This window comes from Hipposideros armiger, unplaced genomic scaffold (genome assembly GCF_001890085.2).
Source record: "Hipposideros armiger isolate ML-2016 unplaced genomic scaffold, ASM189008v1 scaffold_29, whole genome shotgun sequence".
NCBI lineage: Eukaryota > Metazoa > Chordata > Mammalia > Chiroptera > Hipposideridae > Hipposideros > Hipposideros armiger.
Window position 1 is genome coordinate 5,224,077 of NW_017731379.1, and position 26,203 is coordinate 5,250,279.

The following is a 26,203-nucleotide window of genomic DNA, read 5'->3' on the forward strand; positions in this document are numbered from 1 at the left end:
TTCTTCCTCAGCAATACTACACAGTAGGAGCTCCACAAATATTTTTCAGTGAATGAGCCTTGTCTTGCTTTACTCAGCATGGGTGGCCTGAACTGAGGAAAGGTGGGTTCCTATGGGCCAGTGGCTCAGGATAACCTAGGAGGGTCTCTGTGAAATGACTGTCCCAGGACTCAGCTGGCGCCAACCCAGATTTATCCAGTGCAGGATGTATAGGCAGTGTTATGAAATTTACATGGTGGGAGAACCTTGGAGCATTCTGAATTTATTTTACAGGTAGGGCTACAGGCCCAGAGATGGGGCTGTAATAGTTTCAAATCACATCACGAGGTAGCGAAGGGCTAATGTCAGGGTTCTTCAAAGATGTGAACCACCCCTGGAAAACTCAATCTTCTAGAGCAGCGGTTCTCAACCTGTGGGTCGCGACCCCTTTGGGGGTCGAACGACCCTTTCACAGGGGTCGCCTAAGACGATCAGAAAACAAAAAGATACATTAAGATTCATAACAGTAGCAAAATTACAGCTATAGAGTAGCAACGAAAATAATTTTATGGTTGGAGGTCACCACAACATGAGGAACTGTATTAAGGGGTCGCAGCATTAGGAAGGTTGAGAACCGCTGTTCTAGAGGCTCAGGAGACAGCCAGAAAACACAGCTTCCAATCTTAGCCCTAGTCTCCTAGTCCTTGGTCAGGTGTTGATCAAGTGCAAACACACTCTACTTCTGAGGTCTTGAGAAGAGCAGGATCAATCTATTGGTTATGCCCTGCGGAGCGGTGTTGAGTTCAGATTGCTCCTGGTGCTCTGTATGCTGGGGCCAGCTGCAGGTGAAGGGCTCACACCTGCAGAGCCTGAACCTGGGAGGACCAGATGTGTAGAGCACATCATCAGCGTGATCTATGGGGAAGTACAAATACTGCTGGCAGTTCCTCAAAAGGTTAATCACTGAGTTACCATGTGACCCAGCAATTCCACTCCTAGGTATCTACCCAAAGAAATAAAAACATGTTCAGGTGAAAACTTGTATGTGAATGTTCATAGCAGAATTATTTATAATAGCCACAAAGTGGAAACAATCCAAAAGTCTGTTAATTGAAGAATAGATACATGTGGTATGTCCATATAATGGACTATTACTGTTATAAATAGTTGGGAAATTCTGATACATGCCACAACACGGATGAAACTTGAAAACATTTAGCTAACAAGCATTCGCAAAAGACCACATATAATTCCATGTACCGTATTTGCCGGCGTATAAGATGACTGGGCGTATAAGATGACCCCCTAACATTTCCACTCAAAATACAGAGTTTGTTATATACTCGCCGTATAAGACTACCCCCTCTTCCGCACACCTTCCACACACCAAATAAAAGGTAAAACAATATCAGATTTGATTTCAACATTTATGTTTATATTCAAATGCTTATGACATGCAGGAAAACTGTCACAAGGCTGTATGTAATCAAACATATACATAAATCGCGATTCACGATTTTGCGCTATCATACTGGGTGTATGGTCGGCTGTGTGCGATTTTGCGAGTGTGGTAAAATCGCATAACAGCAAAATCGCATAACAGCCGAGCATACACCCAGCAGCGCTGCTGATGCCTGAACGGTATGTGGAATGAAGTGGGCGGGCATCGGGAGGCCACTATGGCACGGGGCAAGCACTATGGGCAGTCTATCTGAAGTGTACCTGGCGTATAAGACGACCCCCCACTTGGAGGCATATTTTTCAGGGCCAAAAAATCATCTTATACGCCGGCAAATGCGGTATATGAAGTGTTCAGCATTAACAAATCCACAGAGACAGAAAGTAGCTTAGTGATTGTCTAGGGCTGGTAGTGTTGAGGGGAAATGGGGCTGCTAATGGGTATGTGGGCGGGCTCACACTCCCTCCGCTCCAAGTTTGATAAGAGAAGGGGCCTCTCTGCTCGTTGGAAAAAGTGCATCTTCCTATAGGATGTTGGGTTGACACCCACATCCGTTCACTGGCTAGGCCATTGTGCATAGACTGTCCACCTACCTAGGTTTATTACATAGCCCCCTTTTCATTCACAATGGCTTGCCCCAAGTCACGCCGCGAAGTATGGGTAGGGCCAGTGATAGGACCTGAACTGTTGGAGGACAACCTCCTTCCACGCCAAGGTATCTCAACCTCCCAAGGACCCGAGAGACAAGCACAGAGTAAGGTCCTCCAACTTAGCACGTACGGGTCCCTCTCTCCCGCTCAGGACCTTCCACCAATCGAGTGTACGACGATCTACTTCTTGGTCTTGAGGACCAATCGATTGGTTTCCTTGCCAGGCGTTGCTGGGCGCTGTTTGGCTCTGGTTTGGGAAGTGTGGGGAGAAGGGAAACCCCCGCCGCGGAAAGCGTTTGAAGACGACTGGCGCCGGCGCAGAAGGTCCCGCACCCAGCAGCGCCTCGCTCAGCCTGGGCGGCGGCGTCTGCACAAGGTACTAGCAGCCCAAAGGCGCTGTCCCGCCCTAGGGTGCTCAGTGGGCTCCGGAGGCCAGGCGGGTTCGGGGGGCGGGAGGGTGTCCTCACTGCTCACTGCCATAGGTTTTAAGTCTTGTCAAGCCCTCCTTTTAAGTCACTCTCCAATCTGGCTTCCTCCCTCCTTCTCTATTGACTCCGTCGTTAAAACATCTCACTCGTCTTTTTACCGCTCTTTGCGTCTCCGTTTTGAAGCAGTGTTTTTTCCAAAGAAATTATTTGCAAGCGGCCCTGCTGTGCTGAGAGCGGGGGTAGAGGGTCTAGATTCCTGAACACCTGTCTGTGTACCGCAGAGCTCTGGGTTCTGCCTCCAAGCACATTCCTATTTTTTCTAGGTTGCCCATAATATACAAAAACGGTGGCGTTGGAAACTTGACTCACCTGGTCGCCAATTCTTCCGCTGAAAGGAAGATAAGTTAGAGTTAATAAGATTGGAAAAAACGAAAACTAATCTGAGCAACAACAAAAACATGTTACTTAATGCAATGCCATTTGAGAAAAAGAGCCGTCCACAAAAATAATACTCAGTTCTCTGGAAGTGAAATTAATTAAAAATGCAGAGGAGATGCCAGAATGCTCAGCAGGTGTAAGGAAGTAGAGGGGTTCTGGAAAATTCCTAGCTGTATTGATATAAATAATCCAAACATCAAGTGCTGAAGTGCACGCTTCTGCTTTACCCGGCAGGGTCAGGACTGCTGTAGTCCCAGCTGCCAGCTCACTCCGCCTGTGGGCTCCTGGGGTTTGCTGCCTGCCCTCTAAGTGGGGTAAGTGGGCCCTGGAGCTGTGATGAGGCAGGACAGCCAATCCTCACAGTCACACACAACATCCCTGAGGTCATGTTGCATTTGTAGATAATTTAAAATTAAAAAAAAATTAAAAATCATCTATAATCTCACCACTTTGATGCTTTTGCTGTATTTTCCTTCAGATTTTTTTCTTTCTATACACAACCACACACCAAATATAGGATGTATGGTAATTTAGCCATTAATTCTGATATTAAATATTTGGATTGTTTTTAATTTTTTTTTTAGTTTTAAAAATAATGCTGCTATGAGCATGATGCTAAATAAATTCTTTGAGAATTTGATTATTTCAGTAGTAGTGGGATTAGTTCATTCTTAGAAGTAGAATTACTGGGGTCAACGATATGAAGGTTAAGCTTCTTGGTACATACTGCCATAGAACCAATAGGAGATACACACACATACACACACACACACACACACACACACACACACACACACGGTGCCAAAAAAAGTATACACATTTTAAGAAAGGAAAAAACTATTAAAATTGTAATACTCAATATACTCGTATACCAATATCAAAAGATGAATACAAGTCACATTTGACTTCTGCAATTACAAGAGGTGCTCAAAGTGGTTACCATCAGTGTCCAGACACTTCTGATTATGGCAAACTACTGCTTGAGCATCGCTGACCAAAGTGTCCACTTGTATACATTTTTTTGGCACCCTGGTATATATCTCCCAGTCAAGTTGACATATAAAATTAGCCATCACAGGAGTGAATTATTGACACATGCTGTAACATGTATGAAGCTTGAAGACATTATGCTAAGTGAAAGAAGACAGTCACAATGGGTTACTTACGGGAAAGGGTTTACTGGGGTAGCCCACCTGCCCCTCATTGGTATCCCAGTCATATCTGTTCCCACAGGGGCAGGGGCAGTGCTAAAGACTGACAGGGGGAGGACAGAGGCCACCCAGGATGGGACCTCTGGGGGGCGGTACCACAGCTGGTACAAGGACATGTTATACAAAGCCATGTGGGGGAGTGGCAAACTGGTCAGAGGGGACCACCTGCCAGGGCCTCACTCATGATCTACCACTTTGACTTTTATAAGCCCTGCTTTGTCCATGAACCCAGGCTGCCAACATGCATGCAGAAGAGAGTGGAGCTTGCAGTGTGTTGGCCCTGGGCCAGACACTGGAGTTGGGAGGGCAGGGCGGCGGGTGATGAACAGTGCACCTTCAGGCTTTCTGGGGACTCTCAGTGCCCTGAAAGAGACAGGCAAGGAAACAAATGAGGACAGAGTGGTGACTGAGAAGTGCCGTGACTGAGGGCAGTGCTAGAGGAGGTGAGGACAGTGAGTGGGGGTGCCAAGCATGAGTAAGAGGAGAGGGCATCTCTGAGACCTACACTGAACTGGGCAATGAAGTGGCCCACGCCTCAGCTTCTGCACAAAGCCTGACTTCCCAGAATGCACATCAGCTGGGCAGTGCCCACAGTGGTCACCTCCCAGGATTGTTCCCGACATCTGTGCTGGACTTGGCCTGAGGCCCACACAGCTAATCTCAGTGGCCCTCTGGTGTGGTTTCAAATTTAATTTATCTGTATCTAATTAATACAGGTAGGTGATTGAAAAGAAAAAGAGTAAGGCTTATGACAAAAACAGTATTCTTGTCCCACATGACCCACTCCAGTTCCCTCCTTCCAGAGGCAGCTACTTTCAAATTGTTCTGCAGGTTTTGGAGTATTTATGTCCATATCTTTAAATTATATTCTACTTTGTTACTCATCAAGTTTTTAATTTTAGATATCTGTTCATTTCCTACTTTAATGAGGATTCAGCCTTTACTTCCCCTACGCTCTCCATATTATTTTATTACAATTTCTAATTAATATGAAGTGTCTCCATTATTATGACCATGTAAAAGTTCACAGCAGAACCTTGTAATGCAATAGGATTGAATTCCCTGTTCTGCAAAATGTTTGTTTTTCCTGTAGTTAATAGTTCATACATTTGATGTCATATTTAAGACTCTTTTCCAAATCCTTGGTCACTCCCATGTTTTCTTCTAGAATTTTATAGTTTTAGCTCTTTACATTTAGGTCCATGATCCATTTTTGAATTACTTTTTCTACATAGTGTAAGGTTATGGTTGAAGTTCTTCTGGGGGGTGGGCACAATTGTTGAAAATCAATTGACAATATAGTATAGATCTGTTTCTGGACTCTCTCTTCTGTTTCTTGGTACCTACTATTAATTCATTCCCAACCTGACCACCAGAGCTGGAAAACACCCATCGATCATGCCTACAATCACACAGCATCCCTCCAGCCCCTTTTCTCCTACAGACATCCTGGGGCTCTCAGACCTCCTGCTCCTGTTTGGACTGGCAGCTGCCTAGTGCTGCTGCCGTGTAACTTACCCAAAACCATCTCTGCCCCTTTATCTGGGGATCCCCCACCTCTCTCCTACACAGACACCCTTTTCTGCATCCTGCTACTTCCTCAGTCTTAGCTCATTTCCTTGTGTCTATTGTGGAGCACATTCACTGGCAATTTCCTGGAAGGTGAGTTTCTAAGAGCTTGAACATCTCATGATATCTTTCTACCCTCATGTTTGATTGATGTTTTCCATGGATATGTAATTCTGTTGGAGATAATTTTCTCTTCAAAGTTTGAAGTCCTGTTCTTCTGTAGTCTTCCAGTGTACTGTAGCAATTCCTGGTCCCTAGTGTGTGACTCCTTTTTTTTTTCCCCACAAAGTTTTAGGATATTCTTTTTATCTGTAAGTGTTGTTAAAATTGCCAGTGCTGAGCTTTCTGTGGAATTTCTCATCCATTGTGTGGCTATGTGGTATGAGTTCCTTCAACTGTCAGTTCAAACTCTTTCATTATGGGAGTTAAAAAAATAGTTCTAATAATTTCCTCCCCACCCTTTTCCCTTCCTAGAACTCCTATTAATATGAAGTTAATCATCTAAGTTTCTTATATTTAAAAAAAATCTATTTTGTAACTCCTCTTTCACCTTCTAAGAGAGTTTTCTCAGCCTTAGCCTCCAACTCTGCCTGTTCTAGGTTCACAGGGGGCGGAAGTGGGGATGGAGACCACCCTGGCCATGTGTATGGGGTGGGGGTTGTTATTGCTTTGTACACTGCTCAGTGTGATGTCCCCAACCTCACCCCAGATAATCCAGGTTGTGGAATTCTTCTAGTTCATGTGGATGCCTAGTCATTCAATTTAGCAGGAGCCATTCCAAGGTGGGCTTTAGGGAAAATCTCTCTCGGTGGCCCCTGCAGTGGCCCCTCTGATTCTCTCATTCTGCCAGGCCTGCTGGACATGTTTGGATTCACACTTTTTCCCAACAACAGCTTGGCACAACTCTGGCTCAATTACTGCAACTACAGCAATGAGAAGCTCAAGCACTTCTTGCTCAGTGCCTGAGGGCCCTACTGCACTTCCTTCAGGACCCCACATTTACCCAGGATCTGCCTACCAGCTTCCTGTCTTCTTTGGGTGCTGTACATGTTGCTGTGGGGCCAGCCAGGGAGTGTCATGTTGACCCTTAGGCCACAAGATTTCCCCTCCTGTTCCCTTAGGATTATGTTGTTGAGAGCCTGGAGGGGTTGTTTGTTAATTACTGTAGTAAACAGAACTGTTTGGATCTGACAGAGGGGACCTCCATTAGCACCAGCTCCTTTATGGATGAAGTGGAGAACAGGGAACAGGAAGGAGGTTGCTGGAGTGAGCTGAACACCGGAAGTTGGTCTTTGAACTTTCTCTGGGGCTTTAGTGACTGTCCCATGCTTTCTCTGCCCCTCTGTCTTCCTATATGCCTGTTAACTAATACCCACTTTGTCTGTCTCTTGGGATCACTATGATGCTCAGGGTGGCACTAGTTATGAATCTATTGCCATGGGGGCTACAGTATGGGGCTCATGTGTGGGGGTGGGGTGGGTTTAACCTTCTCATCTCATGGTGAACTGCCCATTCCTTTTCCACATATGTAGGCGTGTCCCTTTAAGGGGCCAAGCAGCACTGCCTATCTTCAGACATGCATCCAGGGTGCACCAGCAGGCTATAAGATGAGAAGAGGCAGGCTTCAAGTCAAGCCACATGATTCACTATACACTCCTGTGCCTCGGCTGCTACCTCATCTCTCTCCTCCCTTGAACTGAGGCTTGGTTGATGTTAAGGAGATATGACCGGGCCCTGTGCTGCTGTGATGGTCACTTGTGAGGTTCTGGGACAAGCCAGAGCATGGTGTGTCCAGTGTGGGCTTGGTCCTGGGCACCAGTGCAGCCACCTGGATGCTCTTTCTGGTGCACTACCAGCCCCTCTTTACTGGACAAGTTTCTGCACCAGGAGCTATATCCAGCTTCTTCATGCTGCCCATCATGATTGTGCACAGCTCGCTGGGCAACCATGTCATTTACTCCTTCAAGGGCAAGATTCTAGACTCCAAGTTGTAGAGCCCTTCACTGGGGAGAGCTGATCTCCCCTGCCTGCCTAGACACTGAGTAAGGGGAGCAGTTGTAGGCATCTGTGGAAGTTGGGGGGTCATCCAGAGTGGAGGGAGAGGCATTTGAGGAATGTATGTGGGAGGAATTCCAGGAATTGTCTCACCAACCCCTCTTCTGGTAGCAGGACCTGCTGGGTTTGGATGCAGGTGAGAAGTTGAGTTCCTGGGAAGGGAATGGACACTTCCCAGTTTCCCCACACAACTCATAGGACAAGTCAAAAGGGGGCAGTGGAGATGCCCATAGTGTGTGAATGCCTACTGGTGCCCGAATGGAGAACAGGAGTTCCTGTGTACTGTACTCTCCTGAACCACGTGGGCCCGGGACAAACATTGGCCCTCCTTGGGCCTCCTCACGGAAGCTCAGGTATCTGAGACAATTCCAGTTTAAACCTGCTGAGGCAAACAAGCATCCTTGAGAATTATTAAGTCAGTCTGGACTATATCCTGGTTGGGAATGGCAGCTGCCAGCTGGGACTGCGCTGTATTCTCTGGCGACAGGGCCCAGGACGCTTCAGCACCACGGGCTGGACAGCGCCTTGGGGTAGGTGGGAGGTGCCATATAGGGATAACTGTCCTCACCTCACAGCCAGAACTTCTCAAGGGGGTGTGGGTTCCGGGGTGGGCCTTGAACCTGCGGGGGCCAGGTATCCTCCTAGTGCGGCCGAGGAGGTTGACAAAGAAGGAGAGGTATTTAGAGACTGCGCGAAATGTGGCTTTGGGAGGGCGAGTGCACGTGGGAGGAAGAATAGTTAACAAGTTGGGATCCCTTCTGGGGGCCGGGATGAGGCCATGGGTAATGCCCCATCTCCTGAGTCTGACTTCTCAAGGCCAGTCACAACCCGCTTGTTGGGACTTGTCTTTGGCCAGTCCACGTCCCAAGACTCCAGGACCCAGAAACTCCTGGGTTGGGTCTTCCCAGCTCAAGGGGGAGAGGGGGCTAGGGGGGGGGCTCATTCTGGGCCCCACTTCCTTGGATTGGAAGTCGTTCAGCAGGTCACTGGTCTGTGCCCTGCTCAGTTTCCCTACCTCCACCCCAAGGAAAAGCACCAAGTCGGCTTCTCCCCACGGGTCCAGCGCCCACTCAGTGCCAGGAACACAGTAAAAGCAGCTCCATAATTGTATGTCGGGACCGGTTTTGTCTTTCTTTTCTCAGCGTGGATAGCCTGGACTGGAAAGCAGAGTGGGAGGGCAGGTGCCTGCGCTAGGCAAGGCTGGTGGCCATGCGAGGCGTGTGTCACATGACCCAGCTGCCTGCGTCCATCTGCATTAGCCAGCGGGGACTGATGTTGGCTGGGAGAACCCGGTACTGCCTGGATGCTGGATGCCTCCCACGGAAGCCGCCCTTTCTTGCCTCGCATACACTGTTTTGATGGACTGCAGGCCCAGAGAGGGGCTGCGAATTGCCCCAAGTCACACAGCAAGGCAGGAGCTCAGGGAAGTGTGGGGCTGTGGTCGTCAGTGGTGCTTCTCTGCTCCCAGCTGAAGCTGTGAGAAGGTATGGACACAGTCAACTGAGCGCTCTGAAACTGAAAAGAAATAAAGAAGAAATAAGAGTGGGGGGAGGAGGGAGACAGAGACAGAGACAGAAATAATTTCAAAAGGTGCAGGAAAAGCAGACTCCCTTCAGTTGCTCAAGTGAGTATCCTGGACTGAGAGGGAAGGTGAGGCTCTACTGGGTCTTTATCTTAAAAGCATAGGTGTTTCTCCAGGCTGTTGGTTGTTTTTCTTGTTCTTTTTTTTTTTTTAAAGAAAGTTTACTGAGGAACAGTGTGTTTTTCCGGGACCCATCAGCTCCAAGTCAAGTAGTTGTCTTCAGTCTAGTTGTGGAGGGTGCAGCTCTGCGGCCCATGTGGGACTCGAATTGGCAACCCTGGTGTCATAAGCACTGCGCTCTAACCACCTGAGCTAACCAGTTGCCTCAATGGTGGTTTTTTTAAAGTAATTTCTGACTTTGGTGCTGACTTTAGAACTTAACCTTTATGAAGAAGAATAATAGTGTATTCAAGCCTTTACAGTAATGCTGGCATCACTGCAGGGGCAGGTTGCTAGTAGCGCTAATGACACCTTTATTTTTCTCCTTTTCCAGTTTGAAGCTGAAATGATTAACAGCTAGTTCCTTGTTAACTAGAGGCTGCACATGGCTGCCACCATCACCAAGCATGCGTGGCAGAGAGGAGCGTACCTGATTGTCCGGCCTGAGGAGGCAAGGAGGGTAAAGGAGGGAGACTTGGCTGAATTTTCTTTCTTTATAGAAATAAAAGTTTTCTGGACTGAGGACAGTATACCTGAAAAGTGCAAATGCCATAGAAAGGCAGGACTGGTAGCAGTAAAGTAATAGTATTTGTGCAGTGCTTAATAGTTTACAAAAATTTCCGTACTCCTCACAGGATTTCTCAAACTGAAAAACTGCATCCCAGCTCCAACCTCAGTCTATGAGTAATCACTACAGGTCCTGGGCAAAGCTCTGCCTTTCATCCTGTTTCTATGCAGAATGAAAAGAATGTTCACCTTTATAAGCTACCTCAGCTTGTGAGTATGTACAAGATAGAACTGTCGTGAAGACTGAATGAGCTACACAAGTGTTAAGCACTATTAATATCTATTTCCCTCTAAAAAATCAAATCCACTGACCACCAATGTCAGCCGATGACATAACTGAGGTGAATGCTGGGGACCCACTCTATCCTCCAAGGCTTCAGCCCTATGAAGGGCCAGTAAACTAGGTGCTCTGTAAACACCTGGTAACGTGAATCCCCTGTGCTTTCAGCATGGGCAGGAATTGCTAGCACTGCCTGAACCCACGTGGAAGTTTTGGAAGGGCAGAAATGGGCCATCCCCTTGCTGCCAATATTCAAGACCTCTTTGGTGGCACCAGGAGGAGCTGTTTTCAGAGCCTAGTGAGGAAAGAGTGAGGATAGAAAATACACAATGGAAACACTTTCACAAAGCTGCCAAATTATTGTCCTCATGAAGGCTGAGGCATGAGGAAAACATTCCTTTTCTTAACTAGTCTGGGAACTAAACTTTTGAACTTTCCAATCCTGTGTTAATGCCCGGACATTTATTTACCTGCAGATAACTCTGATTACCCCCAAGGGACTTGGGACATGCCCATCTTTCAAACACCTGGCATCTATCATCTAGATCACCTGATAACTGACTAATAACCATCTGGACCAATCTGAGGGCTAAGAATGCAGGACTGATTAATCTCAAGGACTTTTACTATAAGAACTCAACTTTTTTTTTTTTGGGGGGGGGTGTTTGCTTAACTGTGTTTCCAGTTTGCAAACTCTAAGACCCTTTGTCATTTATTTCTTGCAAAGCCTACAGATTCTTTTAATTCATTTGACACTAGTATGGTGCATGACACCCAGGAGATATTAAAGAAAGCCTGGCTGGATGGGTGGCTGAGGTGACAGCTCACTACTAATGTAAGCTGAGGTGCCCCCAGCAGCAGCAAGGTGACCTAGGCCAAAGGCAGCCTCCCTCCCTAGACCCAGCTCAGGTGAACTGACAGCCCTGGCCAGGCCCATGCAGGGAGACCCAGAGCCATGGCTGGAGAAGGCTCCCGCCAGCAGGGTGCATCCCTCACCCCCTAAACCACACCTCTGCTTCCTGCCCCTATTTTTCTTGTTCTGAATGATGCCTTCAGGCTGCTCTATACGATCACCCTGAGGACATGTGCACCCTGAGGACATGTGCTCGCACTGCTGGTGCTCAGGGCTAAGGAAGCTGCTGCTCCCTAATGAAGCCACGGTTCTTGGCTCCCTGCCCCAGCCCAAGTCTCCTCTTTCCTTTCAACTTACCCTACTTGAAAACCACTTTCTAGGTTGGTTTGTTTGAAGTCAACCAACCCACCTTTGTTTTCCATTGGCTTTTTAGTTTTTGCAGTAACAGCTGATCTTATCTTTTTCTCAACAGGATGAGTTTCAGGATTGCACTGCTTTGAAAGAAACACAGATTTCAGGAGCACATCATGTTTGTTTTAGTGACAAGGCTGCACCTCCCCACTGAGCCAGCCTCTAGGTGGGAGCATATGCAGGAGTAAGGGACGTGGGTGGGGGTGGAGATGGATGTGGAAGAATATCAAAGATCAAAATCCAGGCCACTTATGCTTTCCATAAGATCAAACTGAGACTGGCAGAAGACTGGCCAAAGGCGGCAGAGCTGATGTCTTCCCAAAGGGAAGAAGGAGTCACGGGTCCCAAGTCCAAAGGCTAACAGGGTAGATGACATTAAACCTTAAGTCTTGAGAATAATCCTCTTTGGCTCAAATCCCTGTCCTCTAGACCCACTGGGGCAGTGTCATCTCCTCCATGGTTCTTCTGGGCTGATTCTCTGCCTTCCAGGCCCACTAGGGTGGTAATATCACACCCATGGCTAAGATGATAATGGCTCTGCCTGCACCCTGTGACTGCTGGGTCTGTGGCTGTGTGTGTGTATGCGCGTGTGCATGCGTGTGTGTGTGTGTATGTGTGTGTGTGTGTGTGTGTGTGTGTGTGTGTGTGGGCACCCCTGAAGAATGGGTGGGGGCATTCTGGCTCACTGAACCAGAGAGGCAGCCATGGCCTTTGAACCTGCTGTGTCCTGAGGGCCCTGTACTCTAGGCTAAGGATCTCTGAATAGCTGTCAGGGTCACTCTTCCATTGTCTTGAAGAATGGTACCTGGCTTCTACTGAGATGGCTAACCCATACTAAGCTGATCAAATGGTCACTTGGCCACACCATTAGTGTTTTCACTTTTTGCAATTGGATAGGCTGAGAATCTTTGAGTCCTGTTTCCTTTTGGCTTAGCAGCTTTAATTTCTGCTTCCCTTTTAACGATTCTATCTTTAAGTCATTTCTTTTTTCTTACATTTCAGTATAAACAGTCACAAGGAGCCAAGCCACACCTTCAACACTTTGCTTAGCAATTTCTTCAGCCAAACATCCTGTTTCATCACTTGCAAGACCTACCTTCCACAAAACACTGGAACACAAACACAGTTCAGCCAAGTTCTTTGCTACTGTATAACGAGAATCGCCTTTGTGGACATGAGCATGTCCAAACCTGAATTGTTATAAGAGCTTCTCTGAGCCAAACTGACAACATGCTGGGAAGAAACATCTCAATGCTCAGGAGAAAGACAGTTTTGCTGTTTCTTTTATACATTTAGAAATAAGGAGGGAACATAAGGAAGATGACATGGAGGTGGGAGAAAGCAAGGTAAGGTTAGTTAACAAGATTATGTGCTCCCTTGAAGGTGGTTACCCCTCTGTGGAGTCTGAAAAAAGAGGATTACTTCTGGCATTACAAAAGTGTGTTACCCTAGATGCACAAAATCAATGGACAGGGCTTGCTTAAGGCAAAGATAAACCTTTTTATAAGGGTATGACTACCCACCATGACCTTCCCAGTTAGGAATTTTATGATCAGATCACCCTTTGAGGTTACTTTCAGTCACTGAGCTTGTGCGTACCCCTTTTTTGTTCACACCTTTCCTCCGTTTTTCAATGTGTTCCTATTTCCATTTGAGACCTCATCAGAATGGCCGTTACCATCCATATTTCTACCAACTTTCTGTTCAGGATTACCCATGTATTCTCTAAGACAGGGGTGTCAAACTCAATTAAAACACGGGCCATTTGGTGCAACAGGCAAGGTTCACGTGGGCCACATCACATTTATAAATTTTGTTAAATTTATATTCTGAAGTGAGGATTCAGGAATATGGATAGGATAATTAAAACACTATATAATTGCTTTTATTTAAACATTTATTTTATTTAATGTATTTATAAAACAAATTATTCTTTTTTACCCGAGTGCTCTTTTTAACCTTTTCGCTGTTGGGATCTGTTTACATTATGTGACACTGAGAGTGGCAGACATATCGCTTCCAAACATTGCCGGAACTGAGTCAGTGCGTTTATACACGTCCACAGGCCCCCAGGAAAGGCACTGGGCCACGTGTATACTCGTCTTCAGTAGTTAAAGGGTTCACGAGGGAACTGTGTGTATGGTATTGCCTCGATCTCCCCTAAGCGCTATTTTCTTCATAACAATTTTTTCTATTTTCATTTTATTTCAGAGCATCGTGGGCCACAAAAAATTACCTTGAGGGCCGCATGCGGCCTGCGGGCCGCCAGTTTGACACCCCTGTGCTAATACAATGGAGGCGTTCTCCATAGCTCTCCTCTCCTGAGCTCTCCCCAGAATTACCTTTAAAGGTCCATTTACAGCAATGTAGGCTTTCTCTAGCATGTATCTCAAAATTCTTCTGGCCCCTCCCCATCACCCAGTTCCAAAGCCTCTCCCATGTTTTTAGCTATTTGTTATAGCAGTGCCTCACCCCTGGCATCAGTTTCTATGGTAATCTGCTTGGGCTTCTATAACAAAAATACTATAGAATGGGTGGCTTAAACAACAAACATTTACTTCTCACAGTCCTGGAGGGTGGGAAGTTTAAGATCAAGTTGCTGACAGATTCAGTGTCTGGTCAGAGCCTGCTTCCTGGTTCATAGCTGGTTGCCTTCTCACTGTATTCTCACGTGGAAAGAGGGTAGGAGAGTGCCCTTGGGGTCTCTTTTATAAGGGCACTAGTCACATTCATGAGGGATCCACCCTCCTGACCTAATCACTTCCCAAAGGCTCCACCGCCTAATACTATCACATTGGGGGTTAGGATTTCAACAGATGAATTTGGGGGCGGGATCACAAACATCCAGTCTATAACAGCCTCCCTGCCAGCACTTGGTATTGTCAGTGTTTTTAATTTTAGACATTCTAGTATGTATGTAGTAGTATCACATTGTGATTTTAATTTCCATCTGGAATTATTTTCCTTTTGCCTGAATACTGTATTTCCCCATGTATAACACGCACCCTTTTTTGAAAAACTTGGGGTCTAAAAACTGGGTGCGTCTTAAACAGTGGTTGTAGATTTTTTTACTTGCATTTCCCACTGAGGATGAGGCAATATATGAAGACTGATTCGTCATCAGACACAGATGAGGACAAGCTAATGGTTGGGAGTTTTGACAGTGATGAGGAGTTGTATGAATTTTATGATGAATAAAACTTGAGTTTAATAACTTTATGTAATACATTTTTTTCCAAATTTCGGGCCCCAAAATTAAGGTGTGTCTTATACATGGGAGCGTCTTATACATGGGGAAATACGGTAACTTTCTTGTGAAGAGCTGCTGGTGAAGAATTCTCATGGCTTCTGTTTGTCTTAAAGGTCTTTATTGTGTCTTTAGTTTTAAAAGATGGGGAAGGAAACTTGGGGTCTCAGTTCCTCTTGGCTTCTCCTCACTGAGCAGAGTTCCTATGCATCTCTGCCACGTGGGAGCTAGAGATGAGTTAAGACGTTTGTCCAAAGCCTTGGCTCCACTCCCACTCCACATGGGACTCTTAGAGGCTTCTTGGAGAACCTGGTTGGAAATTCCTGATTCCTTTGATCTCTGTCCTAGGAAATGTAACGTGGGAGATGTATGTGGATTTGCAAGTGGGGAAAGGGTGTGAGAAAAGAAAAGTGTGAGTTTGTGGGTGGTAGGGTGAGTGAATTCATGAAACAATGGTGACCTTTACTGTCTGTACTTTCCCAATAGTTGCGGGACTGTGGATAAGGCAATTATCTCTATCCCTTTTGTTTGGAAGTTCTCCTTGAAGTCTAACTGTAGGTCAGACTGTGATTGTCTAGAGCTGGGGAAAGAATGTCATTTCACGACTATAAAATAGCATGCAGAGAGTCAGAAACCAATTACTTGGGTCCACTCCACCAGAACTGCAGGCCTCCTTTATTTGACTCCCACTAGCAATCTCATGCACTTGAACACCTGAACTACCAGAGGAGAATGTAAAAGAACAGATGAGAACATAGCAATAGGTCCTCTAAACCCCATTGTAGACACTTCTGGTGCTGGTCCTGAGTCCCTCATGCCCTGGGGAAGGATAAAGATGTTAGAGCTGCAGACAGAGGCTGAGATTTAGCAATGCAGCACAGAGAGCCTAACCTTATCATCCCCTGTCCTCTGATAGTTCAGCATGTAACCCATGTGGGCTGGTTAGATTGATCTGTGTGCCCCGCCATTGTATCGGGGGACGGTGCAGGGCAGTGGCGAACGTCCTAGTTAGTAACCCAAAAGCTCCCAAAGTAAGGTTAAACTTTCACCAGGCTAATGTGGGTGGCCAGCTTCCAGCTGGATCTCTATTTCCTGGGGCTGCCAGAAAGAGTGGGGCAATGGGCACTAGGGGCAAATGCCAGTTGCATTTGGAGCCCTTCCTGACGTGGGCCTTGCTTTCGTGGAGTCCTATGGTCGCCTGCCTCCGCACAGCGCTCTTTCCCGCTGCTTGGCGATGTTCATGGTGAAGGCCAGCGCCTGGACATACTCATGCCTGCGCTGCGAGACAGCCTTGTCTCCGGAGCAAGGTCGGTGCCAGTGTGCCTACACCACGGCCAATTTCAACCTGAAGCGCCCTCTGGCGGTGCTGGGCGTCGGGCCCGGGCGTCTCCGCGCATCTCTAGGCTTTGGCGTGGGCCCCAGGCTCTGCTCACCCGGAATACGCTGGACTGCGTGTGCCAGGTGGTAGAGCTCTGAGAACCATTCCGCCCCTATCATTATCTCGTCTCCCTCCAGGTCTGGCTCTGCGCCTCAGGCTGACACTAAGGAGGCGTGAGGCAACCTTAGACAGCTGCTAGGACGGGCATGGTGGTGGTGCTGGGAGACCCAGGGGGCCGCCAGGGGCGGCCGCATCAGTGCAGACATCTAGTTGCTGGGCCTGGAATCACACCTGTGTTCCTTCTCTGAACTAGCCACTGCCCAGAGGAGTTGGACTGGGCTTTCGTGGATTCTTGGTGTCTCCCAACCTCATCGCCACCATCACAGCTGAGTCACCTCCTTTCCTAGAAATTGGAGCAGGAGGGGTGTGGCTATCCATGGAAACTGGCAGTCTCTCAGAATAGAGGGAGGGCTATGTTTACTGCGTGGAATATACATGGGAGGAATTTCAAGAATTTTTTCTTTTTGCTGGAGCCACCATCACTGGACCGGAAGATAGGGAAGTCAGCGTGATTTGGATGTGGGTGAGGAGGGTTTGAGCACAGAAAATTGTGGAGACTTTCTGAGGCCTCAGCCTCCAAACACAAGTCACAAGAAAAGTCAGGAGCTGGCAGTGGTGATGTCCATAGTGGGCAAATTTCTACCGGTGCCAGACAGGGCATGGGATTCAAGTATGGCCTGACAAGTCACTGACCCTCTCTGGCCTATCCAGATCAGCATGGACCATCTGGGATGCTACTGTTTCAAACCAGCGTGGTCAGAACTGTTGAGGAAAACAAGGAACGCTGCAGATTATTGGGTCAGTGTGGATGCATCTTGGATTTTGGCCTGGGTCCTGGCTGGAGGCTGGAGGCAGGGGCAGCTGCATGCCAGGGCAGGTAGGCAGCCGGAGGGGCCAGTGCTGCTTCAGCAATGGAGGACCAGACAGCGTCCTCCAGACAGTCTGGTAAAGCCAAGGGAGGGATGGCTAGTTGGCTGATGCCCAATCCCAGCATGGCTCACAGAGGCTGATGGAGAACCCTTTTAGAGAGTCCTAAGCTCCAGGACCCTGGCCTCAAGGGACTTGGAGCCTGGGACCTGCACTCATGGGATGGAGACCAGAGCTCCAGGAGAGTTACAGAAACGTTGAGATATCATGTAAATAACTTTTTGTAGCACTTTATACATGGTCTCCTCTCTGCCTCACAACAGCTCAGGAAAGTACGCCTAAACATCCACTCTAATAGATGAGGGAGTTCAGAGAGGGTAACAAATCTCTCCAGGTCACACAGCCAGGGAGAGGTTTAAGCTAAGATTCAAATGGCTGCGTTGGTTGTAGCATATTCATCCCCACAGATGACAGTCTTGTGTGTGTGTGTGTGTGTGTGGGGAATTATAGTAGTGGGATCCTGAGGGTTGATGGGCCAACACAAAGGGAGAGGCATTTAGGATGAGGCCCAAGAAGGGCACCGTACATGTAGGGTGAAAGCCCTGGTTAGGCTGGGCAAGGCTCAGGGCTTCAGGGAAGAGCAGGGCTCCCAATAAAATGTGACTGTCCATTCCTAAAGCCCAAGTTGGCATTCAAGGCCCATCACAGTTCACCTGTCTGGGTTCATTAGGCTGGAATCCCCACCTCTGGGCCAGAAGTCTCTTCCCTGGGTAATCTGTTCCACTCAGGGCTGGGATTAGAGTGAGGCAAGTGAAGAACCTAGGGTGCAAAATTTAAGGGGGCATTCACTCTCAGGGGCGCGCAAGCGCAGGCTAGCACCACCTTACGACTGAGTCTCTTCCCTCTTACGTCTCCCTCCTGCCCTCACTCTAAGCCTTAAACTCCCAGAGGGCCGATTAACCTCTGCTAATCCCCGGGTGTCTCCAGCCTAGTGTCTGGGTAGGGGAGGGCTCACAGTTGGAGCTAAATAAACGTTTGTCAGTGATCAAGTCTCATCTTTCTTTCCCGTGAGAAAAATGGCCTAGGCTGGAAAGGGCATGTGTGTTTCACGTATTCTAACGACTCTAGTTTGGATTTGGACTTCTCATTTGCTAGAGGTAAATAAATGAGATGTGCGGGGAGAACCCAATGCCGGTCCAAGATTCAGAAAGTCCAAGCCAGAAGGTAAATGACATTTACATGCGGGGCAACAGAACTGAAGAGCGACGATGACCTGCTTGAAGCCACATGGCCGCGTAGGGACAGGGACAGGGCTCCATGACAAGTTCTTCAACGATGTGACCTAATTTGAGAAGAAAACCTCTGATGCAGCTACTGGATGCTAATCGAGTCTATCGATTTTCTTCTTATTAGGCCTGGAACAATGAGCAGGATCAATCGATTGCTTTTGGCTGCCAGTAAGTGCTGCGCGCTGATTGGTCCTGGGTAAGGAAACGGAAGACAAGGCGCGCGTGCGGGGAGTTGGGAGTGAGGCAGCTGAGAGACCATGGCGTCGCTCAATTGTAGCAGCGTCGTCTGCGTGATATGCTTGGAGAAGCCCAAATACCGCTGCCCCACTTGCCGCGTGCCCTAGTGAGTGCCCGAGGTCGTGGGGAAGAGGCGGGAGGGCAGGGCGGGGGCTGCTGGAGGGTCTGCGCGGCTTCCGGGACTGACGCAGCCTGTGGGTTCTGTTACAGCTGCTCCGTGACCTGTTTCCGGAACCACAAAGGTAAGGCCCCAGCGTCCCAGCCTCAGCCCTGGCGCCTCTCCTCGTGCGGCGCAGCCCACCCTTCCCGCCGCGGTCTCGGGGACGTGGATCCCTCAGGCCGCGCTCCCTCCCGGCCTTGCGCCCGAACTTGTCAGATCCCCTGGGGGACCTTTACCTGTGAAAGCCTTTTCGGATTTTGAACAATCAAAAACCTTTATTCTGCTCCGCCTTCTGCGTATCGTCATTTTTGTTTTCTTTAAAAATAGTCGACCGCTTTCGCCGGAAAAGTTTACTCAAGCCGTTTCTTCATCTTAGTGTTGCGTCGCAGCTCCTCACCATTTGGCAGAAGCCGCGCTGGCTAAGGTTAACAGGACCATTTTATTTCTTTTAAATAATGTCTTGTTAGAAACAGTGAGGTAGAACTATCTGTTTACAATAAGGAGCGATGCCCTCGGCTGTTAATGTTGTCAAGGGTATATTTTAACTGTTTCTCCGATCCGGTGCCTGTTCTCAGCCCTCAGAGAACCCTTTCCCACGACCTCTTGATCGGGTTGACTTTTACGTTAAAGTTCCTCGTTCGTTGTTTGTCTCTTTTCTTCTAACATCGCTGGGGCATTTCAAAGAGAAAACCTTTCAGCTAAAGATAGGAAAGAGGTAGAACTGTTTTGCTGGAGATCGGGTTGAGGAGCCGGGTGCGAAACACTTCCCTCTCACCCTGCAGCCCTGTGAGGGCCCCCTGAGAACCCCTAGGGTAATCACCAGGAGCTCTTGGCTGTTGTGGCCCTGCGCCTGCCAGGGTGAATTGTCTGAAATGTGAATTTGAGCAATTCACTCCCTTGTTGAAAACTCCAGTCTCCCTGGCAAAGGAGGTCAGTGGTTCTTAACCTGGATATTGCTCTCCCTAGGGAGACACGTTGCCACAATGTTTTTGTTGTTGCAGTAGCTGAGTGAGGAGGGGTTGGTGGTACCTCTGGTAATTGGTATTCTAATATCCTGCGGTGTGAGACTCCCTTACACCATTCAAGACCTTTCCACCCTGAACACAAGAGTACCCTTGCTGAGAGATAACCTGTCTTGGGAAGAAAGGTGAACCTACTGTGTGTGGCATTCTTTTGTTCCTGCGTTCTCCACTTGGGCCCCAGCCACATGCCAGGCCTGCCAATCAGCTGGCAGTTGCTCATCACCATCTGCTTGCACCCAACCCTGTTTCAAGGGTCCGGTCCAGCCACAGACCTTTCCCTCTAACAGGAACTTTCTGCTTGGCAACGCTTCCCCCTCCAAGACCTCTCTTGGGCTTGTCTCCAGGCCCTCGCAGGTGACTTAGATCAGCAGACCCTTCACATCTTATCCGTCTCTCTAGCTCTCACGCAGAGGACTAAACCCCTTTGAGGTGGGCCTGATGACTTTCATCTGTGTATTCCCAGTGGCACGTGTTACATGCAAATTTAGTATCTCAAACTGCTGAGAAAGTAGTCTGATGCTAATTGAAGTCAGTGTGCCACTGAATCGTAATAAAAGCCCTATGAAATTAGGCAGAGCAAGGAAGGATGGGGACAGGTCCTAGGGGCCTATGAGGCCTTTCGCCAGGTTTAGGGTTGCTTGTTTTTGTTATACTGTTCCTTGATTTGATCTCTCACTTCCTCTACATCCATCTCCAGCCCCATCCAAGTCCCTTACTCTTGCATAAGCTCCCACCTACAGGCTGGCTCGGTGGGGGAGGTGCAGCCTTGTCTCTAAAATTGAGGTGATATGCTCCTGAAATTTGTGTTTCTTTCAGAGCAGTGCAATCCTGAAACTCATCCTGTTGAGAAAAAAAGATCAGCTGTTACTGCAAAAACTAAAAAGCCAACGGAAAACAAAGGTGGGTTGGTTGACTTCAAACAAACCAACCTAGAAAGTGGTTTCAAGTAGGGTAAATTGAAAGGAAAGATGAGAGGAGACTTGGGCTGGGGCAGGGAGCCAAGAACCGTGGCTTCATTAGGGAGCAGCAGCTTCCTTAGCCCTGAGCACCAGCAGTGCGAGCACATGTCCTCAGGGTGCACATGTCCTCAGGGTGATCGTATAGAGCAGCCTGAAGGCATCATTCAGAACAAGAAAAATAGGGGCAGGAAGCAGAGGTGTGGTTTAGGGGGTGAGGGATGCACCCTGCTGGCGGGAGCCTTCTCCAGCCATGGCTCTGGGTCTCCCTGCATGGGCCTGGCCAGGGCTGTCAGTTCACCTGAGCTGGGTCTAGGGAGGGAGGCTGCCTTTGGCCTGGGTCACCTTGCTGCTGTTAGGGGCACCTCACAGCTTACATTAGTAGTGGGCTGTCATCCCAGCCACCCATCCAGTCTTTAATATCTCCTGGGTGTCATGCTCCTTGCCAGGCTTTGAAAGCTTCTCCTCCTGGTGGTGCCACCAAACAGGTCTTATACATTCACAGTAAGGGGAGGCTCTTTTCTGCTCTTTGAGAAACTTCTTTGTTGGGTTCAGACAATGCCAGCAATTTCTGCCTGTGCTGAAAGTGCAGGGAGTTCATGTTAGCAAGTTTTTATAGAGCACACCTAGTTTATTGGCCTATCAAAGAGCTGGAGCCATGGTGAGGGAGGTGGGGCGATAAGAATTGGCAAAAATCATGCTCCAAGCCCAAAAACCACAGGGAAACACATAGAGTAAGTGTGTGAATACTAGAATGTATGTGTTAAAGTCATCAGTTTTTTTCTTTAACTTCCCTTTTCGAAAAGAGGAATGTTGGTGTAGTCACAAATTCCAGAGAAGAAGTTATTTTTGTTTGTTTTATCTATACCTACTTGGATACCTGTTGCTATCACCTGTGTGCACATTTTATCTATTGGAGTGGTTAAAATCTGGCACCTGGGCTTTCTTTATAGTCATAAGCAGTAGATTGTATTATATATTCCTCAGATGATGACGACTCGATAGCTGATTTTCTCAATAGTGATGAGGAAGAAGACAGAGTTTCTTTGCAGAATTTAAAGAATTTAGGTAAGTCTGTGCTGTGCTTATTTATTCTTTGAAGATTTTTAAAGTTATTCAGTACATGCGTGTGGCATGCAGAGCCCTTCCTCTGGCCATACGGTTTTATAAACACCTCTCAGCCTTCCTACAGGGCTGTTCTCTTGGCCTGCAATTATACTGGCTTTGTGGGTTGGCAAAATTCTGTTCCTTCAAAGCTTGGTTCAAGTTGCCTTTCCTCATTTAAACTTTTGACCTTTTGACTCTGTAAGAATGAGACTGTTTTTCAGCTTCTCATGATGCCTCATAATATACCACTCACCAGATTTTATGGTAATTTGTCTCTCCCAAACCAATCTGTAGGGGAGGGACCTGCATTTATTTCCATGTTCCTAGTGCTCAGTTCATGGTCTAGCCATTAATGCAGACTGGTAATCCTGGATATAGTTTTAGAGGAATCCAGGTGTTAATAATGCCTCGCATTTTTGTAGGTTTGCTCAGTCAGTCCCAATAGCAGCTCTGTTACCTATATAATTAGTGGGCCAGGGTAGTTCATAAAGGTGGGCATTGCTTTCATTCCCATTTCAGAGTCAGCATGACAGGTGGTACTTTGCACCCAATCCTATGGCAGTGATTAGACTGGGGTTGGAGTGGAGCTGGGGATAGGTGTGAACAGTTCTGTGAACTGGAAAGCACCATACAGATGTTAGTATCAGGTGACTGCTACCTGTCCTGCTTTGTGCTGGGCCATCATTTAGAGTGTTTGGTATAACTGTCCTCACTACTGAGAACCTTCACATCTATAAAAGAAAACATGCCAACAGGCCAGTGCTATTCTCTGTATATGTGCTAGTAAAACACTTTTTTTAGCTGAAATGGCATAAAGTTAAAATATTTACAAAGATACCAAGAACAGGAATGTGATGGCATTTAACTTGAAAATCATAATATGCTGATCTCACCTGCTCATGTAAAACATTGGGGCTAATTTGTGGTTTTAAAGGTTAAGTGGATGCAGCATCCTTCATATTTATTACATTTGAAACATTTAGCTTTCAGCTATCTCCACCTCTTTGCACTTGAACTCAGATTGTTTTTCTTTCCTTGTTAATTTTTAAGGGGAATCTGCAGCATTAAGAAATTTACTGCTTAATCCACACCTTAGACAGCTGATGGTCGGCCTGGATCAGGGGGACAACAAGGCCAAGCTCATGAGAGCCTGCATGCAGGAGCCCTTGTTTGTGGAGTTTGCTGACTGCTGTTTAAAGATCGTGGAACCATCTCAGAATGAGGAGTTTTAAGATGGATTATTGTGCTGCTTGATCAGGCCTGTGTTTGACTCTCAGAACCTGCCTGTCCTCCCAGGAGACCAGCTGGTGTGGGGCCCTAAGCAAAGGCTGTGATTTCCAGGATGCAGACTAGCGGATGGAGGGTAGGTCACACAGGGCTTCACTTGCATTGCTGTGGGGCTCAGGTGTCAGGCAGATGGCGGTACTCAAGGTGGCTTTGCGGAGAGAAACGACATTCAAATGGTTGTTTTTAAGTTATTTATTTTTGGTAGTTAAGATTGATACCATAAATGATATAATTTATCAAGTATCATACCCATTTGAGTTAAAACTTGTGCAGTGTTACTAAATAAAATCAAGATACAGTGGTTCTGTGGTCCATTGCATTGTTCATCCTTGGTTCAAAATTGAATTTGAAATTAAATCAATGTATTAAATAAAGTTTTGTTCCTTTTTAAGGAACTAAATGCAAAATTTCCCCCAGCCAAAATTTTAGAGCAGATTTCAAGCTGACTCCCTGTTCTCTTTGTGGGGAATTGGTGGTGGTGGGGGGTACCCCACTGTAGTGACGGACAACCCTCAGTCCTGTTTGATTAGAGTTGGATCTGTGAAGGTAGTTAAAATGTGAACTTCTCGGTGGCCCTGAGGTTTCTTAATCCAGGTTTGGTAACTACTAACCCTGACACCTATCAGTGCTTGAGATGGTGACTGGAGTCCTTGGAGCCCTGGGCCCACTGGTGGATTTGCTGCAGCGGCCCTGGCTCGCGGCAGGCGAGAGAGTCGCTTTGGGAGTAGTTTGGCAGCTGTGTGTTGATTAAATGTCTTTGGCAAGGCAGCTGGCAGGAAAAGGCCTTGTAGAAACAAAGGCACCGTGGATCGGCCAGCCAGGGTAAGGCTAGAAGGTGAGAAGAGATCACACGTGACCCAGTCCATGTCTTTCCAGCAGAATCTGATTAAAGCCAGTAACACTGTAGGACGAGGGTTCAGGGCAGATGTCAGCGTAGCGCAGTGGAGACTTTCTGCAGTGAAATTTTATCGAGCCCTAGGGAGAGAGAGAGTCAGCTTAACCCTAGTTCCCAGGAGATCCAGGGCCTAAAGTTTCTCCCTGAGCGAATGCTAGGAATGTAGGGAGGTGGGGACAGGTGAGGACTGGCAGTCACAGCAGTAGCAAGACTGAGTTAAGCAGGATTGAACTAATCAGTGTTTTTTTCCCCCTTATTCTAAAACACTGGCAAAATCCAAAGTAGTATTAAAATATAAGAGTTCACATCCATTCAGTGTGAGACAGATGAGGAAATACTAGGAGGGAGCCCTCCCCAGTTAGGAATATCACCTGTCACAGTCCTACAACTGCTTAAAGCTGGCAGATCAAACATTTACGTTTCTGTTAATAACACTGGCTAGCCTGCGTGTTGTCATGAGAGATTTTACCTAGATCATGGCCTGTAGTAATTTCTCTGGCATGGAAATTCAATCTTTCCTTCCTTCTGCCTTGTTAAAGTCACTTAATCCTTGAGTATTAGCTTATTTTATATGCTGGCTGACTTTTTCCCTGGCTGCCCATAATATTAAAACGGAGCACTCGGACTACTGACTCATTTGTTTGCCATTTCCACAGCTGGAAACGGAGGTAAACCACGTGACACAATGTGAGGAAAACGTGTCAAATCCAGTGCCATTGGAGGGAATAAGCTGTCATCAAAACCCACATTTTTTGAAAGTGGTACTAATTAAAAGGAAATGCTAGAACATTTAGAAGCAATTTTTAAAAAGTGATGAAAGGGCTCTGGAAAATTCCTAGTTGTGATGATGGAACTAATGCAAACCTGCAGCCAGTTGGGAAGCCCAGGCTTCGGGTTTCCCTGGCAGGGTTAGGACTGCTCTGGTCCTCCACTTGCTGTGGACTCCTTGGCTTTGCCTCCTGCCTTTGACAGTGGGGTGTGAGGGGGTCAGAGCTGTTGCGGGCAGGACTGCCGTCCATCCCATCTCACGGCTTACCTGAGGCAGCGCTCGGATGGACGCGACACCAGCTTGTTCTTGTGCTGTCTGGATGGTGTAGCTACTGGGGCTGCTGCTGGGGAGCTGGAGGCAGGCCCAGACCACCATTTTCCTCTGAAAGCCACGTACACCCACGGCTGCGTTGGCCAGGACCAGCCCCAGGGGCCAGAGGCGGATTATTGCCCCCAGCAGCTGGGTCTGTGCCTGCGGCAGCGGGAAGGCACTTCGGGAACAGGGAGCTTGAGAGAAGTATTTTTCTTCCACACCATCCAGCTCTTTAGAAGCAAGAAAGGCCATTCTGATCTTAAAAAGAGAACATCATTTTATAGCTTTCGATTTATTAGCTCTCTTAATGGAAACCCAAACTACCTTTAATAAGTCAGCTTAACAAAGTGAACCGCAGGGTACCTGGCCGCCAACAGCCGGATGCCTCAATTAGACTGTGTGGTAGCACCTTACACCCACGGCACCTGTGCTTAGGCCTTCCATGTGCTACTTGAAAAAGGCAATAGCCTTACTGAGACCTAATGATATGGTATCAGATTCACTCCTTTAACATGTCCATGGTTTCTAGTGTATTCCCTGAGTTGCTTAGGTCACTCTGCAGTGTGGTGTCATGTCCATTCCATACATGAGGAACACGACCACCCGTTTTGCAGTGGCAGGGCCAGCATTCCAACCTGGTCCATCTGGTACCAGGACACCCACTGCCAACCGTGACTTCAGTCAGATACTCACTCTCCACTTCTGCCAGGCGCGCTTGATGACGGTGGCAGCTGTGTGCAGCCTCTGGACATGTTTCCGAGTTAACCAGGAACGGATGGCTATGGGGTTTGCCCCAAAACAACAAAGTGTTCATTAGAGCGCTTGGTAACCTGACTCCGCAGCAACACCAGAGCTGCTGCAAAAGTTTGAAACGGGCCGGCCGAGTGGCTCAGTTGGTTAAGTGTTGGCTTAGGAGCATGAGCTCTGAGCAGCAGGGCCGCCGGTTTGATTCCCACATGGGCCAGTGACACTGTGC

At 47.6% G+C, this 26,203-nt stretch overlaps 2 protein-coding genes and 1 long non-coding RNA gene across 3 annotated transcripts in view; 2 read left to right on the forward strand and 1 right to left on the reverse strand.

Annotated features, from left to right (window-relative positions):
• Positions 1-1,863: 1,863 nt before the first annotated feature.
• LOC109379783 (uncharacterized) lies at positions 1,864-13,419 on the forward strand. The gene is made up of 4 exons (XR_002123273.1): positions 1,864-2,464; positions 9,865-9,990; positions 11,703-11,807; positions 12,644-13,419. It is a non-coding gene; the product is annotated as an uncharacterized LOC109379783 (long non-coding RNA).
• A 5,203-nt stretch (positions 13,420-18,622) lies between these two features.
• Positions 18,623-23,552, forward strand: ZNHIT3 (zinc finger HIT-type containing 3). Its single transcript, XM_019636686.1, has 5 exons — positions 18,623-18,825; positions 18,930-18,961; positions 20,718-20,801; positions 21,845-21,925; positions 23,015-23,552. The coding sequence occupies exons 1-5, from the start codon at positions 18,740-18,742 to the stop codon at positions 23,194-23,196; spliced, it is 465 nt and encodes a 154-aa protein (XP_019492231.1). The 5' UTR covers positions 18,623-18,739; the 3' UTR covers positions 23,197-23,552.
• Positions 23,553-23,655: 103 nt separating this feature from the next.
• Positions 23,656-26,203, reverse strand: part of LOC109379782 (unconventional myosin-XIX-like) — a 13,262-nt gene continuing 10,714 nt past the window's right edge. Inside the window, exons 2-3 of the mRNA XM_019636687.1 lie at positions 25,183-25,485; positions 23,656-24,226 (exon numbers count right to left, since the gene is read on the reverse strand). Coding sequence (XP_019492232.1) covers positions 24,098-24,226; positions 25,183-25,479 — 426 coding nt within the window. The 5' untranslated portion in view covers positions 25,480-25,485 and the 3' untranslated portion in view covers positions 23,656-24,097. The remainder of the gene's footprint in view (positions 24,227-25,182; positions 25,486-26,203) is intronic.